Source organism: Orcinus orca, chromosome 1 (assembly GCF_937001465.1).
Source record: "Orcinus orca chromosome 1, mOrcOrc1.1, whole genome shotgun sequence".
In the NCBI taxonomy this organism is placed as follows: Eukaryota; Metazoa; Chordata; class Mammalia; order Artiodactyla; family Delphinidae; genus Orcinus; species Orcinus orca.
The window spans coordinates 49,882,512-49,899,409 of NC_064559.1; the positions used below are offsets into that span (position 1 = coordinate 49,882,512).

The 16,898-nt window shown below is 49.1% G+C and overlaps 1 protein-coding gene and 1 long non-coding RNA gene across 2 annotated transcripts in view; one reads left to right on the forward strand and one right to left on the reverse strand.

Annotated features, from left to right (window-relative positions):
* CACNA1E (calcium voltage-gated channel subunit alpha1 E) overlaps positions 1–16,898 on the reverse strand; it is a 474,871-nt gene that overhangs the window by 290,649 nt on the left and 167,324 nt on the right. The window contains exon 4 of the mRNA XM_049700372.1: positions 10,465–10,731. Within this exon, the coding sequence (XP_049556329.1) occupies positions 10,465–10,731 (267 nt within the window). The remainder of the gene's footprint in view (positions 1–10,464; positions 10,732–16,898) is intronic.
* LOC117201303 (uncharacterized) lies at positions 11,681–15,014 on the forward strand. Its single transcript, XR_004483311.2, has 2 exons — positions 11,681–12,743; positions 13,728–15,014. It is a non-coding gene; the product is annotated as an uncharacterized LOC117201303 (long non-coding RNA).

Consider the following 16,898-nt stretch of genomic DNA (forward strand, 5'->3'; position numbering starts at 1 on the left):
GGGATGGAGGCCTGGGAGAGGATGGTCCCTTCAAGCGGCCCATTGGAACAGCTGGAAAGAAGGGCATCATGGCGGGTGAGACAGGTTGGTGCCACGTGCAGAGGGGATCGCAAGAAGCCCTATGCAACAAGCTAGGGAAACTGTGTCCAGTTACAAAGCAAACAAAGAACAGAACCCAGACAGGAGCTCAGGCTTTCTGACTCTATCTAGCCTCTCTACTTCTGCTTCCCTGTACTGCAGCTACTAGCCATATGTGGCTATTCAAATTTGAATTAATTAAAATGAAATAAAATTTAAAACTGAACACTCCGTCACGATAGCCACATAGCAAGTGCTCAAGAACCACATGTGGCCAGCAGCTACAGCACTGGACAGCACAGATAAAAACATACCCATCATCACAGAAAGTTCTAGCCAATAGCACTGCTCAGTACCACAGTACCATTAAGTGAACAAGAAGTAGATTCGGTCTGTGTTGCTTTACAGAACAGAAACAGGAAAACAAACAAACAAACGGGTGGAAACTATAAGGAGGAATATTTCAGCTTCCTACACTTTAAGTTTTCTAATAATGGAAGAGCACCCTGACACTAGAAGCCTGATGGCCGTCTATCAGGGTGATGGAGAAAGAGTTCCAGCATTGACTTAATGCTCTTTGGTTAGAATGTTTATGTTTCATCATGGTAGCATGGCTGATGCACTCACACAAACAGATATCTGTAGCTCTTCCACGTGAAGTCCTGTCACAGTTGTACCTAAAGGATACATTGTCCTGATGGCCCAGCATCCCAACATCCCAGAATGTGGGAATTTTCTAACATAGTTAGCATTTTTAAATTGTGATCCATGGACCGCCCCTCCATGAAATTTAATGCAAAATTGTATGTGGATTTTTCAGGGAAGAGGCGTCCACAGCATCACTTGGATTGCAACAGGATTTGTGATCCCGATACAGAAAGCAAGAAAACACTGTGCCAGGAGGACGTAACTGTCCCCATACTCCAAGAACAGTCACCTAGATGTCATCTACACAGTCGTTCGGGTCAGTCCCAACTCTAAAGTTCCACAGCCTTAAGCATCTAAAGACCATCACCCTGAAATGAACAGTTTCAAACCAAACATCCTCTGATCTTGATCAAGGAGAAATGAGATGGGCGTATAAAAGAGCATGGAACAGTCCAAAGCACAAAAGTTGGGTAATTCAATCAAGTTGGGGAAGGTGTCACCTGTCAATCTCTTGCTGAGATGCCTATTGGGGACCCTCTTGGAAATCTTGGTGGTTCATTTTCAACGTGAGCCTACAGAACCAAGCACACCCAGTTAGATGCAATGCCGGCTTGTCAGCTGGAGAACTTGCCCACTAAATCTAAAGCTTGCTGAGCTATTTAAAAAATAATGACTTTGTTCTAACCACCACCTGACATTATGACAACTGTACCAGGATCCATCTCCAGGTCCTACAGTATTACCAGAGTTGAAAGGACTCATTTCTAGAACAATGCAGAAATTCCTCTATTATCTGGTGTAGCTGGAGAAGACGATTTTGGTTAATTTAACAAAAAAGTGATAAAGAGCTACTTTATATAATCAATATGGATTATAATTTGCAGCAGCTCTGAATACAATAAAGTACACACACCATTCAAGCCATGTTGACATAATGTAACGAATGCTTCATTGGCCGTCATATTCAGAAAGCACTACAGCATTCTGTGGTACCTAGGGGCCATCCGTATAAATGTCAATTGTCATTAAACCATAGATCTCTGGGTGCCAATTAATAAAGAGTTTTGTACAACCAAATGCCCGATAACAACAGACACCAAGTACTTTCTGCACAGCCTGTGTTGGATATTATAGAGACTAGAGCGACCCTTAGCAAGGTTCAAAAGTAGGTGAAGCTACTTTTCCAACCTCCAAATTCCCATGTAATGACCTTTCAATCCCCTGCCAGCCATCCAGTGCCCTCACCACCTCCCAGCATTCTCCTCTTCCCCTACTAAGGCTATGCCTGGTCCTACAGGTCCCAGTCAGTGCAACACTAGACACATAACAGGCACTTCGCCGATGCTTGTGGTTTTAATCAATAGCAGCTGATTAATTCTATCATTCAACAACAGTTTACCGAATACTCACCAAGTGCCAGCATTGTGCTAGGTGCTGGAATTAAATGCGCATGTCCTTTGCCTATTGTCAGAACAGGCTGCTCTCAATTATAAGCCCAGAAAGAATAAGAACTAACTCTAAGTGGATAATGTCATATACTAGCTTACTATGTCCCTGCTCCCAAGATCATCTGTATTTTGGTAAAGAAAGTCTCAAAGACTCACTACCTGAACCCAAAGAACCCCTGTTAACAGCAAGGCTCCAGGCTGTTATATGAGAGAGAGAGAGATTTAGGATGGGCGCTTTGTAAGACTGGTCTTCTCTAAAGGCACTGCCAGGCATAGCAGTGGTTCTTGAACTACGGTTCCAGGGCCAGCAGCATCAGTGTCCCCTGAGAACTTGTGACAAATGCAAATTCTCAGGCTCTACTTCAGACCAATGAAGTCAGAAACTCCAGGACTGAGGTCCGGTAATCTGTATTTTCACAAGCCCTTCAGGAGATTCTGAGACACAATGAAGTTTGAAGACTAACGGTAGAGATGAAACAGACAGAGTCCATATGTATGACTTCGACACAAAGAAGCTAAATGAGGAATTAGCCTTGATGCTGACAGAAACCACCTGCTGGCAAGGAACATCCCTGACAGAGCGGAAGCAAAACAGTTCCCAATAGGACACAGCTGGAATTGCCAGGACGTCAGCGAGTGACTGCTGAAAATCCATTTCATGCTTTTTGACTCCGACCAGCCCCATGACCGTGAGGTGTGGAAACAGGAGAAAGGTACAGAAAGTTTGCAACGCTTCAAACCTCCAACTGAGCTGAAGGCTGGGAAAGACTTGAGAGCACGAACTTCCTCCTCACGCTGGTGTGCAGAGGCTCTCCTCTGGGTCCCTGAGGCCACTCCCAGCCCCCTGTATCTCGGCTACGGAAATGATACCAGACTCTGATTACTGGCCAGAGCACTTCTCCCCTCTAACCTGTTACCCACTGTGTGGCCACATCCTTTTCATCTCCCCTAAAGGGGAAGAGGAAAAAAAACAGGACACCCCACTCCACCGCCACCTTCTGGCTTTAACGACACAAGCCTTTAGAAAGCCAGTGCGTACATCTGAAACAGGCTTTCCAAATTCTCACGAGATGAGGCAAAACAGATGCAGCAAAAATGCAGCAGGACCAAATGCAGCCCCCCCCCCAAAAAGAAGCCTCATAATTATGCAGAGTTGCAACAGAGATTCAAATCAGCCACCTACAGGCACAAAGGCCACACTCGGCATAGGAGGGTCCCTCCCTGAAGCCGCTCACTTAGCTGGACCACAGGAGCCTAGAGCTGGAGCCTAGCCTGGACTTACATCCCCAAGCCCCACCCACCTGCCTCTGGGATGAACTACTTTACAAAAATGGATTCATTGCAGGCCTTAAAACAAAACAAAAAAAATTCAAAAAGGCTGAGAGTGGAACTGTTCAGTCCTACAAACTTGGAACTCAAAATACAATAAGAAAAGAAACCCCTAAGGGATAACCCACTGCATTGTCAGGGACAGGGTGGGGTATGGATTGGATAACAGACACTTTTTAAAGTCATTCAGTGCTGTTCTCCTTAATCTGGCCCATTTCTGCCTCTTAAGGATATACCTTCTAGCTGCTCCTTGCTTTCCAGAGAAGGGGACATAGGGGCTCATAAATAGGGTTAAGAGTTTATAGCCAAAGACCGGCCAAAGGTGTGGGGAATGAAAAACTCAGTAAACATTCTTGGGGTGCTCAGTGACCAAAAATACACCATAGACAGCGCACTGAAGTAGGCTTAACGCATAAGAGGCTGCTCGGTCGGAGGAACCTAAAAACTCTGTGCTGTACTTTCCGTCCTTAATTAAGGGCAACGCTGGCAACAGGGCTGGTGAACCTCCACCGGCCCTCTCTGCGTAGGTTTAGAATGTTTGGGAAGAGAAGCGTTGATAGAGGTCCCTGGCATTTTTATCCCTCTTTGAAAGGACTGCTTCAGAAGTCACATGGTGATGGGGGGCGTGATACACTAATTTAAGTGTCTGCTCCCCACTCCAATCCTATGTGAATTCACACTGGAATCTGAAATGAAGCAGTTACAGAAGCCTGCTTCTTAGCTCAGTGGCTCAGCATTTATCAGCGTGAAGACCTAGGAGGATGAAAGGATTCAGAGTGACAAGTGCTTGGGGACATAAATATCTTCTAGTTAACCACGTTCTCTGAATACAGGAGGGGAATGGCTGCAAACTGATGGGGCACCCAAATGTAACAGGACTGGGTAGGAGGCAATCATTACAAAAGCAGCAAGAAAAAAACGATTTAAAAAGATTCTTCCCCCCAGCTACCCTTCTCATGTGTCCCAATCCCACTGCAAAAATATAGAGGACTTAGAGAAAAAAGTTGATTTGTGAAGTTGGCCCTCTGCAAGAGATCTTCCTCATAACCAAGCAGAAGATGAATAACCTTCCTTTTCCAAAAAGCCTAGGAAAAACCCACACATATAATGAATTATTCACAAAGGCTGAACCTAAAAATGAGAGGGAGAAATATAGAAAGATGAAAAGGGCGGAGGACTGGGCAGAAAGAGAAAGTGAAGAAAAGGACCTGGTCTCTCTCTCCGTGAATAAAAGGGTATTAATTACCGTCACGTATAGGTTCCCCCTTTTAATGTCTTAGTGGTCAGTGATAAACAAAATTAGATCAGCACAGTTGCCTCTGATGGGCTGGACCACACGCTGGCCTTGGGGAGCTGCAGCCTCCCAGGCAGCCCTGCAGATGACAGGAGGGAGGCTACTGATGATATGATAGAACACAGAGAGCCAGAGTCTGCAAGAGTTCTCATAGTTTTGCACATCTTGACTGCATTTTATTTCAACTAAGAATATGAAAATGGAAAGAAACCAGATGTTCCTATAAAGAGGGGGAAATGCAGCAGAGTTTGAGGGGGGAAAAAAACACCTACATTTTGTATAGCAGCAGCTAAAAAGAGATAAGCAATTCTGGATCGAGCTACTAATCCCAGAGTCTAGATCTTTCAAAAGAAGATAAAAAGAAGGCCTGGCTTGTGACCACCTAGAGTGGGATAGGGAGGGTGGGAGGGAGGGAGATGCAAGAGGGAAGAGATATGGGAACATATGTATATGTATAACTGATTCATTTTGTTATAAAGCAGAAACTAACACACCATTGTAAAGCAATTATACTCCAATAAAGATGTTTAAAAAAAAAAAGAAGGCCTGTTCTCGTTATTTTCTTCCTCCTCCTCCTTTAATTCATAGTGTGCCCTGCACCTAGCACAGGGAAAGCAAGTGGAGAGAAGTGGGGAAATAATGACATGCAAACCAACAGACAACACTATCACATCCAAGATATTTTTGTCTCCATCCTCAAGTCATTTCATTTCTGTCAAACTCCTTCACTCCAACTAGCATTCCAGGCTGCATCCGAATTACGACTGGTCCCCACGACAAGTCCTAGCCTGGTTTCTGGAGGGAACATTTCTCACACCTTATTTCAAGGGCAAAGCCACGAGGCAACATGGAGATTGTCCTGGGAGACTCAGAAAATGAAGACCTTTATCCCGCAGCATCAGTGCCAGTTACAGTCGCTATCTGTTTCACTGCCTCTGTGCCCAGGTACACAGAAGATGTGAAGACTTTCTGCATTATCTGATCACAGGATATAATTACAGACTTCATTCTTGTTAGCTGCCACCCTCTGCCCTAATCAAGGTGCTCTGACTCATGAGCCATTAGAGTTACATCAAACCTGAAATTCCTGCCAGGATCACAGTCTACTATCTTTCACAGTGCAATATATTTATAGGCAACAGAACAGGAGAAAAGTATATGCCATAATGGGAGATTGGGGAACTAAAGCTTTCTGTAATCTTCAGCAAAATCCTCCAAAAATAATGGATAATCGACAACGGGAAATTCTCCACAACAAAGCACATAACCTCTGACTCAAAGCCAGAGCCCTTTGGGGCTATAAAGAAATTCTCTGAAACAAGAAATCACGAATGAGTATCCACAGGTTCATTATAATGAGCTTCATCAGCTCAGTGGCTACAAACACATTTGATCTTCCTACTTTAAACCATGTTCATTTCCACATGAAACATGTGCTCCCCTGCTGAGATAACCCACACCGTCAGTGGGGGAGAAATCTCCCACTGCCCCTCGATGGCACAAAGTCAGACATGCCATTTCTTCCCTTCATCCTCTAACCTGGAAAAGTGCAAACGCGTGGGGAACATCTCACCAACCATGAGGGAGACCCTGTAGGTCCACAGGGCAACTGGGCCTGGGCACAGAAGGGTTAGAGCCAGTAAGCTTATGACACAGTGAATGCGGGGTGACATTCACAGCAGCCGATTCCCTGAGAAAAAGAGAACCCTTCTGTTAGATCTATTAGATGAGCAAAAAAGAAAAAGAGGAATCATATAAAATGTAATACCACATTTTAAATCAGATTAGCATTTTCAGAAAGGTTATGGCACCCACTGCAGAAGAGATTGCCATAAGAAAATAAAATTATCTCCCTGTGCAGATGTAGCTTCCAAGAAAAATGAAACACATTCAGAGTGGGCTGTTGACTTGCCACCATTTTTCTTGCCAAATCTAGGTTATCCTATGCATTTCTTCCCATAAGAACGAGATCTGCCCTGTTAATAACTGGACGAGGTTATCACCACCCCCAACCAAGTCAGAGAGTGGCAAGTCTCAATTAAATCATTCCTTCTGTTTAACTGATCTTTTCAGGCTAATCTGATTAAAGACCAGTATTACGTGGTGTTCAGAGACCACTAACACAGCACACAGAAGTACATATTATCCCCCTAGTTCTACAGTGACTTTTTGCAGCCAAGAAAAGATGTATACATCTCAAAAAGTGTACTACATGAATAATCAAAATCCTCAAGCACGTTGCATATGAACATGACAGTTCAAAACAGGTCTTGACATGCGTCCTGAACCTTCCTTTCTGTGAAAATCTGGCCCTTACGTAGAGCACAGAAGTACTTGCCAGGCGTGAACAGGCATACTGAGCACCTGAGGATCTTATTAAAATGCAGATTCTGATTTAGTAAATCTGAAGTGTGGCTCAGGATTCTGAATTTTTTTTAATGGAAGTATAATTGATTTACAATATTATATTAGTTTCAGGTGCACAACATAGTGATTCGATATTTTTATAGATTACATGCCATACAAAGTTATTATAAAACATAGACTATAGTCCCTGTGCAGTACGTTACATCCCTGTGACTTGTTCATACTATAACTGCTGGTTTGTACCTCTTAAGCCCCTTCACCTATTTTGCCCCTCCCCCTGCCCCTCTCCCTTGTGGAAACCACTGGTTTCTTCTCTGTATCTGGGATCCTGAATGTTTAACAAGCCTCCAGGTGATGCTGGTCTTTGCTGTCTGTGGGAGACAAAAGCCTAGAAGACTTCGTTCACCTAGAACTAAGATCCCTCCCTTCTGGTATGCTGAAATTTCTGAAGGACTCTATTAATAATAATAATAGCTAGTGTTTGCAGGGAATTAGGCGGTGTTCTAGGAACCTGACATATATTAATTCATTTAATTCTCCCAGTAACTCATTATTACCATCCTTATTTTACAGATAAGGAAACTGAGTCACAGAGAAATGAAGTAACTTTTCAAGGTCACAGAGCTGGTGAAGGAACTGAGATTTGAACCCAGACAGCTTAGCTCCCAAGCTTTACTGGTAACCAGTGCTCACACTGACTCCCAGTAAGAAAAAGGAATATAATTCCAGAAAGGAATTAGAAAAGAAGAGAGGTGAGACTAGGAACTGATATGCGGTATTAGAGCAAACGCAGAACCCACAGAAGCGCAATGTGTCCACATGGTCACCACCAGAGGGAATATATATTAGTCAACTACACTGTACAGCCAGGAATAAACAGCAAACATGGTGTGTTTTAAATTTGCGAACAGGTCTCCACTACACACCTTAGCAGATGCTCTCCAAACACTAACAGCCTACATGCTGTGGAAGCACTGTGAAACTTCCAACTATGGGGATGGAAGAGACCACTGGGACGGGGCTCAAGGCCAAGGCACTGAGTAGGATGCCGAAATCAACTCCCTAGTCTCTCCTTTGAGTCTCTTTGGTGCATTCTGGCCGAAGACAAGGAAAGAGCGCAGTGAAACCCACAGTCGCACCTTGCGCCGCTCGCAACTCCTGCTATTCTAGGCGGCGTTTTTGCAGCGGAAGAGAAAACGTGAAAAGCGGCGAACGCGTGGTGTAGGAAACGTGCTTAATTTCCCCTCCCGGGAGCCTGGGCCCGGCCGGAAGTGCCCGAGGTGCTGAACCCCGGGGACGGTGGCGCCCAGGCCGCGGGGCAGTTTCGGTGGCGCTGTCCGAGGTACCAACGCTGGCTGCGGGCACACTCTGCCACCCGCGCGGCGGCTGGGCGGCTTTGTCTACCGCCGGGAAACGGGAGGGCGCCTGTCTAGGTAAACAGGCCCCTAAGAGAGGCAGCACCTGGTGGGTGGGAAATTTTAGAGAATTGTAGAAGATGGGCGGGCGGGGAAGGGGGTGCCGCTGAAGAAATCTCTAGGGACCTGACTAGAGCAGTGTTCGCAGCCGCAGCACGAAAACACAATGAGAGCTGTCGCTTTGTGCAGCTCACCGGCAGGCGGGACTGCAGGGACCGGACCCTTCCCCCTCCCCAGTCCCCCTCACCCTAGGTAGGTTTAACTCTGGTACTGTTTGGCCCCAGGACCATTCTGTGCGGGTAGGAGAGGGAGGGGAGTGCAGGGAGAAGGGGAGAAGAAGCCCAGCCAGCGGGGGCTGTGGGAGGGTTCGAGCAGCAGCAGGAAGAATATCTGCCTAGAGATGCTCCTCCGTTTCTAATGAGGGGTACTGCCTAGAAGCACCACGAGCCAGCCAATCGCCATGCTGCTGAGGCAGGGAACTAGGGAGGAAAGAGGGGAAGGCCAGAGACGAGGGTGGGAGTAGCAGGGAGATGCCCAGACCCCGAGGGGAGTGAGCCACGAGCCTCGCTGCTACTAGAGACCCAACGTGGCTCCAGCTGTCTCCCTGCTGCACACCTGGAGGGTGGGAGAGGGGAGGAGGGAGGATGGGGAAGAAGAGGAGTGGCCTCTTTCGCAGGTGCATCCCTCCCAAGAAATCCCTCTCCACAAGCATCAAAGTCCCATGTCTCCAAGCCTACCCCCACGTATAACACCATCCCACGGGCTTGCTCCCTACTCATCCCCCTCACCATCCAGCAACCCCCAATTCCTAGAGACCTTGCCAGACGCCCATATTCTTAGTGAAGAAAGAGGCAGTGAGATGCCTAATCAGCAGCCCACATTTGGCGCACTTCATTAAACCTGCAAAGAACCTCTCTCTATGCCCGTTCACCCTGACACCGTTACCATCAGAGATTCCCCCCACCAGCTCTTTGTGGAGAGCAGTTCCTCTGGAACTAGGGAGAGACAGACTGCGTGCACACCTCTGGGCTCAGCTGATGCAGCACCCCGCTGATGCATTCAGGCCCAGCAGATCTGCCTGGATCCTGGGCACTAGGAGAGCGCTCAGCTGATGAAGCATTAAGAGGCAGGAGTACCCAACCCAGGACTAAGGAAAGGATGGGCCCTGATGAGCTGCTCTTTCATGGCTGAGAAGAGAGCCCGAACTCTGCGTTGTCTGGGCTGTGTCATTAGAGATTGCCTCCCCTGACACACTCATTCACTCCACTTCCAGTGGAACTTAAACTCAGTCCCCAGCAGAGTTAGCTGGGTCCCAAGCCAAACGCCTGCGTTATTTATCCATTTGTCAACTTGTCTACAGGGTTTTGGTTCAGAGCTCTTGAAGCTTCTGAACTGATAAATCCCCTCATGGAGTCTTGACTTTCCTACAAGCTGATAGTGTAGGTGTCTTCCCGGCTGGTGGGGATGGGGGCAAAGGGGATGGCTTAAAGGGAGGGAAACGGGGGGCTGAGTATGAAAGAAAACCCAGAGATTAGGGGCAACCCATTCTATGCAGCTTGTGAAGGGACTAGGGGGCTGAGAATCGAATAAAGCCCAGCCACGAAAGGGGCAGACACCACAACACCACGCACCCAGGGATGCTGGAGACTTCCACGTAGGAAATATCAAAAACCAAAAGTCTTACCTTGCAAAACACTAGTGCCCACATCGGTTTCTACAGCACCAAGCTTGCCTCTTAGGTGCACCAAAGTACAGAGTGCACTTCAGCAGAGGCAAATCGGCACCAGGAAAGGCATGGGGGTGCAAACTCCATGCTACGTTTCCCCCCTTACCCGAAGAAATGCAAAGGGGGGAGAGGGGAGCGATGGTGGGCAAGAAAGGATATGGCCAATCGATGAGCTTCTTGGCGTATTTCCTGACAATGTTATCTTCTCCGAAGATGAACAGGGATCTGTTGACGGTGAAACAGTTCTGCCGGACGGGAATGGGGTTGTACAAAGCCATAGTCCGCGCCCTCTGCGCTTTCGACTGCTTGTAGGCGGCCGCCGGCCCGGAGGCCGGCACGGGGGTTCCTTGCCGGTTCCTGCTCTGGTCCGAATCTCCATCTCCCGACCCCGGCCTGCCGACCACCGCCTCCCCGAAGCGAGCCATCCTGAAGTTTAAACAGACAGAATACACACAAAGGTGATCGTGGCCGAACACCCGCACACAGCAACAAGCAGAAAGACACACGGAGTCTCAGAGCCGCATCCAGACGGACACGGGGACCACCGCCTCCGGGGAGCCTCGCGAGCTCTTCGGAAAGGCGGCAGCAGCAACCCCGCCGCTCTGAACTGTTGAATCTAAATACAACCTCTGCGAAGCTCCATTCCTCAAGGAGGAAAAAAAGGGGGGAAGAGCTTGGGTGTGCTCAGTTTCTGGAGGCAATTTTTTTTTTTTTTTTTCAAAATGCCAGTGTGTGGTGGCGTTCAGGGACTGGAGAGGAGACGGGTGGAGTAGGCTGCTCTTCAAACATAGCTCCTCTTCTGGCAGACGCACCACCTAGTTCTGGGAGAGAGGCAGGCACCGGCCCGCTAGGTAACAGTTTGGTAATTTATTGGTGGGGGGAGGGGAAAAATGAAAACAAAAGAACTTTTCAAAAAAAAAAAAAGACAAGGACGAGGTTATGGTGACATGCTTTATAACGCCAGCCCCCGCAAGTCCATCTGAGAAATCCCACAGCCAAGACTTGGGTCTTTAAATCTGCCAGCACAGACGCATCCAAAGGTTGAGAGACAGAAAGGGAGAGAGGGGGGGAGAGCGCTATTGAGGTTGCTGCGTAAACCGCAACGCCCAAAATATCAAAATAAGAAGTCGATCCAACCGGAGAGGGACAAATGACTTCAAAGCTCCTGCGCTTGGGAGAGAAGTTGAGCAGCATCCAGAGAGCCGCGAAGCCCGAGTGCCAGCATCCGCCCGGAGCGCTCGCCGCCGCCGCCGCCGCCGCCGCCGCCTCCCCGGATCAGCATGCAACAGCGATCCGCGGCTGCGCCGGTGAGAGGGCGGGAGAGCGGGAGCGAGCGAGCGGGCGGGCGAGCGAGCACTTGGGCGAGGGAGGAACAGGTTGCAGCTGAGCCCAGCGGTAGCCTGGCACGGGAGTTGTCCAAGGACCGAACTTGCTCACTACCGACTCAGTCTTCCTCTTCCACCCTGGCAGCCCCACTCCGAGGAGCAGAGAAGAAGAAGCACGAGGCCAGGAGGGGGAGAGCGAGCGGAGCGCAGAGGCGCAGTCAGGCGCGTACTGAAGAGCCAGGAGAAGCGGGGGCGGGCCTGGCGAGCTAGGGCGGGGCGGGGATGGAGCCGGAAGGACCCGGCCAACCGCTGCAGGAGGTTCCTGGGACCCGAGGCTGGCTTGGGCTACTGATCGATGTAGCCAGAGGGTAGCGGGCCCCCTCTGCAAAGATCCAGGCAAGAATCGCCTTTCCCCAAGTACTGCTGAGAGGAGACAGCCTGGCGCAGCTGGCGGCGCGGCGGAGTCTCCGCCTGAGAGCCGAGGCCTGGCGGGGGCGCACACGCACGCGCGCACGCTCTCGCGCCTCCTGTCCCCGCCGAGAGGCGCCCGCCGGGGCTGTGCCCCGCGCAGTGACCGGCGCGCCGCCGCCCTAGCCGGGAGTCGAAGCCTTTGCGCTCTACGCGCCCTGCGCCGGGGCCGCGCCTCCGCACCTCCCAGGCTCCGAGAGCGCTGCCCCAGGGTTTCCGCAGAGAAGGCATCACCCTCTTCTGCCCATGTCCCCACTTAGCAGCCTGGAGGTCCCACGAGGGACGCTAGGACCTCTGGGGGCTCCGCACTCTGGTGTTGGAGCCAGCTCTGGCGGGAGCTTCTGCACCCCGCCCCTCTCTAAAAGCGATCTGGGACGACCTCTTGGGTTTGGCTCTAATAGAGCCCTGTATCTCTGCGATACTGAGTTCCGAGGTAGTGAGTTCTAGGCTAAAACTACCTTCTCAAACAGGGGGATCCTCCCACCCCTATCTTTTACTCCCAAGTCCTCTCCACTGACTTCCTCAAACACACCCCAAGAATGAAGAAAAAATAGAATTAGCGTCTGAGCTGCAGAAGCGGGAATGGTGGACTTCACGCCCCAGAGAACGAGTCCCTGGGTTTAGCAACCAAGCCCTTGCGCACAGGTGAGTCAGTGGTTTGAACTGAAGATAGGTACCAGCTGCCCCCTGCTTTGGCTTGAACGCACAGCCCTATCCAAATCCTCCCCACCTGAGCCATGGAAGAGACGGGGTGGGGGTGGGGGTGGGGTGGGGACAGAGGAAGGAAACAAAGACTGACCATAGCCCGGAGGCTGGAAATCACGGGTGAGTGTGGATTCGCTGGTGTGGAAGGCAGTGTCTGTGTGTGAGAGTAACTGGTGAGAAGAGAGGTGACATCTTAGTGAGAGGCACGTGTGTTCCTCGGTGGATGTGTGTGTGTGCTGGACAAGGCCATGTGAGCACTGACACGGGTCTGCTGTGTGAGAATGTATGTGAGTGTGTGTCTGTGTGAAGGGAAAGTGTCTGGTGCTGGAAAACAAAAGGAATGGTCTCAACACGTCCTCCCCTAGCAGGCACTGCTGCCCTTGGGCATGGCGTGTTGACATTTTGATTCAGGAAGGCCCATTTTAAGCCAAATTACTATTCGAGGTGAGTCAGAGTATTTTGCTTTCCCATTACTGCCTTACTCAGTCCTTCTACCTACCTCAATTGGAGGGTCCTTTTCTGCCTGAACACCTAGTCAGAGTGAAAGGGAAGGCGATACTATGAACCCAAAGTCCCGTCAGCTGTCGGTCATTTAGAACCAGTCACAACTGGCTGTCTCAGTAGCCCTGTAAACCATACAGGAAGAGAAAAGACTTTCGGAAATGATCAAATCCATGCTTTCAGAGGTAGGACCCATAACCCAGAGCACAAAATTTATTCAAATCATTTGACAAATATTTCTGAGCCCTAGGCCCTGTTTTAGGAACTGAGAGCACAATCATGGACAAAATAGATGATGATAAAAATAAAGTATACGCTTCTGGGATTAAATTAGATTGTATAACTTTACTGGCTAGAATGCTAGATGGACCTCATTCTCATGCTGCAACTTCATCCCTCTGCTTCGTGTCCCGGCCTTTGCAGGCTAGAGGGTGGCATGCCTGTTAATTCTCAGAGGAAGCAGGGCTCACCAACCCATTACCTCCTGGAAGAAGTTCATGGAAGATCAGGAACGCTTGGCTTGTGTCTTCAATGTCACCTACTAAGCAGAGATCCAGTACTAATTCCTTTTGCTCTCTCTACAATGTCCTGTGTTCTCTGTTGCTGCTGTAATTCTACGGACCTAGAATTCCCAAGACAGGAGGTTATTCACGGAAACGTGAGGACCCACTGCAGTTGAGGCTTACCTTCCTACCTTCTCAGGAGGCAGGGATCACAAATGCATGTGTTGGGGATGATGTAAAGTGTGCTGGGGAGCATGAAAACCTCTGTAGGGGAGTTAAAAACTGGGAATTCCTAGAGGGTGGAGCCCAAGAGGACAAAGGCAAACGTGACGGCACAAATGGCTTTGGGAATGGACTTGGCCTGAGGACAGTAATGCTGGGAAGAAGGCACACTCTCATATTCACCCCCACCTGGCTGTCACAGCTCTTGAGCCCTTTGAGATCTGTGAACTTCTTTCATGCTTTCCGATGCCCCCATTCTCCCAGTCCCCAAAGGGCTACAATTTCAATGGCTGAACAATATCTTATGTGTCTTCAATAGTTTTCACTTTATGTAACTCTAACTCCAAACCTCTGAGGTCAGCCTGGCAACACATGTATTACAAGCCTGATGTGGTGAACGAATTAGAGTTTCAGAAATGTTAAGTAGTTTGTCCACATCTGATAAGAGGCAGATTTTAGACTTCTAACAGATCTTTCACTTGATGGCTTTTTCCAATACCCAGGCTAATTTCTCAGGGGCAGTAATAGTGGGATCCCAAATTGTTCAACATCAAGAGAACAAACTATGCAATCACGCTAAGCCTGTGGGAATGCTGGGCTTACCATCCTCAAATTGAATCTGATCAGTGGCCAAATGCTCCTGGGACCACGCTGGGAAGATGCTTAACTGGGAACACATCTACTGCCCTCAAGATCCGGGAGGATCCTTAGAAAAAACTTCAGATTAGGTCACTGCCGTAATGCTTTGTAAGGGGAACTTGCCATGTCCCTAGTTCCAGTGTCCTCCTAAAGACCCACAAACGGAAATATAAAAAATCAACAACTGGGGCTTCCCTGGTGGCGCAGTGGTTGGGAGTCCGCCTGCCGATGCAGGGGACACGGGTTCGTGCCCCGGTCCGGGAAGATCCCACATGCCGCGGAGCGGCTGGGCCCGTGGGCCATGGCCGCTGGGCCTGCGCGTCCGGAGCTTGTGCTCCGCAACGGGAGAGGCCACGGCAATGAGAGGCCCGCGTACCGCAAAAAAAAAAAAAAAAAAAAAATCAGCAATTGGTCATAACTCTGATTGGAAACCGGTTTCCTAAAATCCCTTTCCAGCCCAGGAGGGAGAGCAGCCATATTTTCATGTTGTTAGAGCGCCATCTACTGGTCATTTGTGAGCATATCCCTGTGAGCTCAGGTACTTGGCAGCCTAGTACCTCGGGCACCACACCTCAGAGCCTAGACATTCCTAGACGTGAGCTCTTGTCACTAGCCCTCTACTCCTGTGGTACTTTGTTGAGGCCCAAGCCCCAAATTTCACCAACAATGCCATCAGCCATCTCACAGTACTTGAAACGTGCAGCCCCACACACTGGGCACGTGAGTACAAGGTACACACACACACACACACACACACACACACACACGAGTTAAGATGGTGCGGCCAAAAGGTCTACATGTTTTCCTGCAAGAAGTGACCTGAAAACTAGAAACCCAAAAGGATCCAAGGAAGCAAGTGAAAAACTTTCCTGGAGTATGAATCCCACGCAGATAGTCCAATTCCAAAGCATTAACCCCGCAACTCCTCTAATGGTGCCTCCAGGGCACCATTCAAAGTGCAAGCAAGAGAGAAGCTGACTGGTAGGGGGTCCCTCCAGCATCCTCTGGAAAAGGAAGGAAGCAAGGTTGCCACGCTCCCCCCAGACCAGGCAGGCCATGGGAGTTTGTACCAAGATGGAGAGATGTGAGTGGCAAAGATGGAGAAGCACTTAGCCTATTTCCCTCATTCATAAAGCTCTTCCCAGATCTGTCAGGTCTTGGGCCATCTTCACAGGAGATTTCAGCCCACCACTGGGGAGTCTGCACACCTTCGCCTCATCTAAAGGTGTGTGCCCTCACACCAGCCCCACTCCCTCATCTCCCCCTACCCGGCCAGTTCCACTCAGATAGCTTATGCTTAAGTGATCAGGGCCCCTTTTGTTCTATTTTTCCCCTGTTGAGCCTTTCCAAGAAATAGACTCTTATGCAAAGCATTGCTCTAAGGAACATAATGCAGAGAGGATTTGGGATTGGGTTTTAAGAAGAAAAGTTGGCAGGAGACCATATGCAAATTCATAGCAGAGCAGAGGAGCATTATGGTGATGCAGACATCTTGGGAGTCTGGCGGCTTCCACAATACCTTACAGCCCTGACTTGGGTGAAAACATAACTTCACATCCTTATGTAATGTCTGTCCCTAGAACCGGCATTTCTCAAACCTATGCCTGAGCACAGCTCCAACCCTCGATCAGCTAACTATAGATGTGCAAAGTTTGCTAAAAAATATTTTTTAAACCATTCATTTACGACAACTCAATATTTCCTGGGTGCCAACCGTGGTGATGTTATCTCACGGCATCTTTGCTGCAGGACTGTTGAGACACATTCTATTACCTGGGGCCCAGAGGTTCAGGGACGTGTCCAAGTGTACAGAGACAGGAAACAGCAGAGCTGCATCTCCTGGTAACGAGGTCAGGATTCCTTACGATGTGTGACCACACTTAACATACTGCATGTCAGGATAATGTTTTCCTTGCTTAAGAGTCTGGTCACAGGCATGATCTTAGACCTTGGAGAAGTAAGCCATGACCTTGAGCCAGAGAGTCTCCCAGAGGGTTAAGTTTCTAAGAATGCCCATCACCTGTCCCACAGGGCTGTTATGAAGATTGTTAGTTAATATTTATCAAGCTCTTAGATCAGTACCCGGCACACAATAAGTGCCGCGTAAGTGTTTGTTAACTACACTTTAGCTGTGACCACGGCACACACAGCAAACACCGCACATCTGACAGCTTTCTGCTTCTGAAAGCAGACTTCAGAAGTGCATCCCACGGGTGGCTGTGGTGTGTGC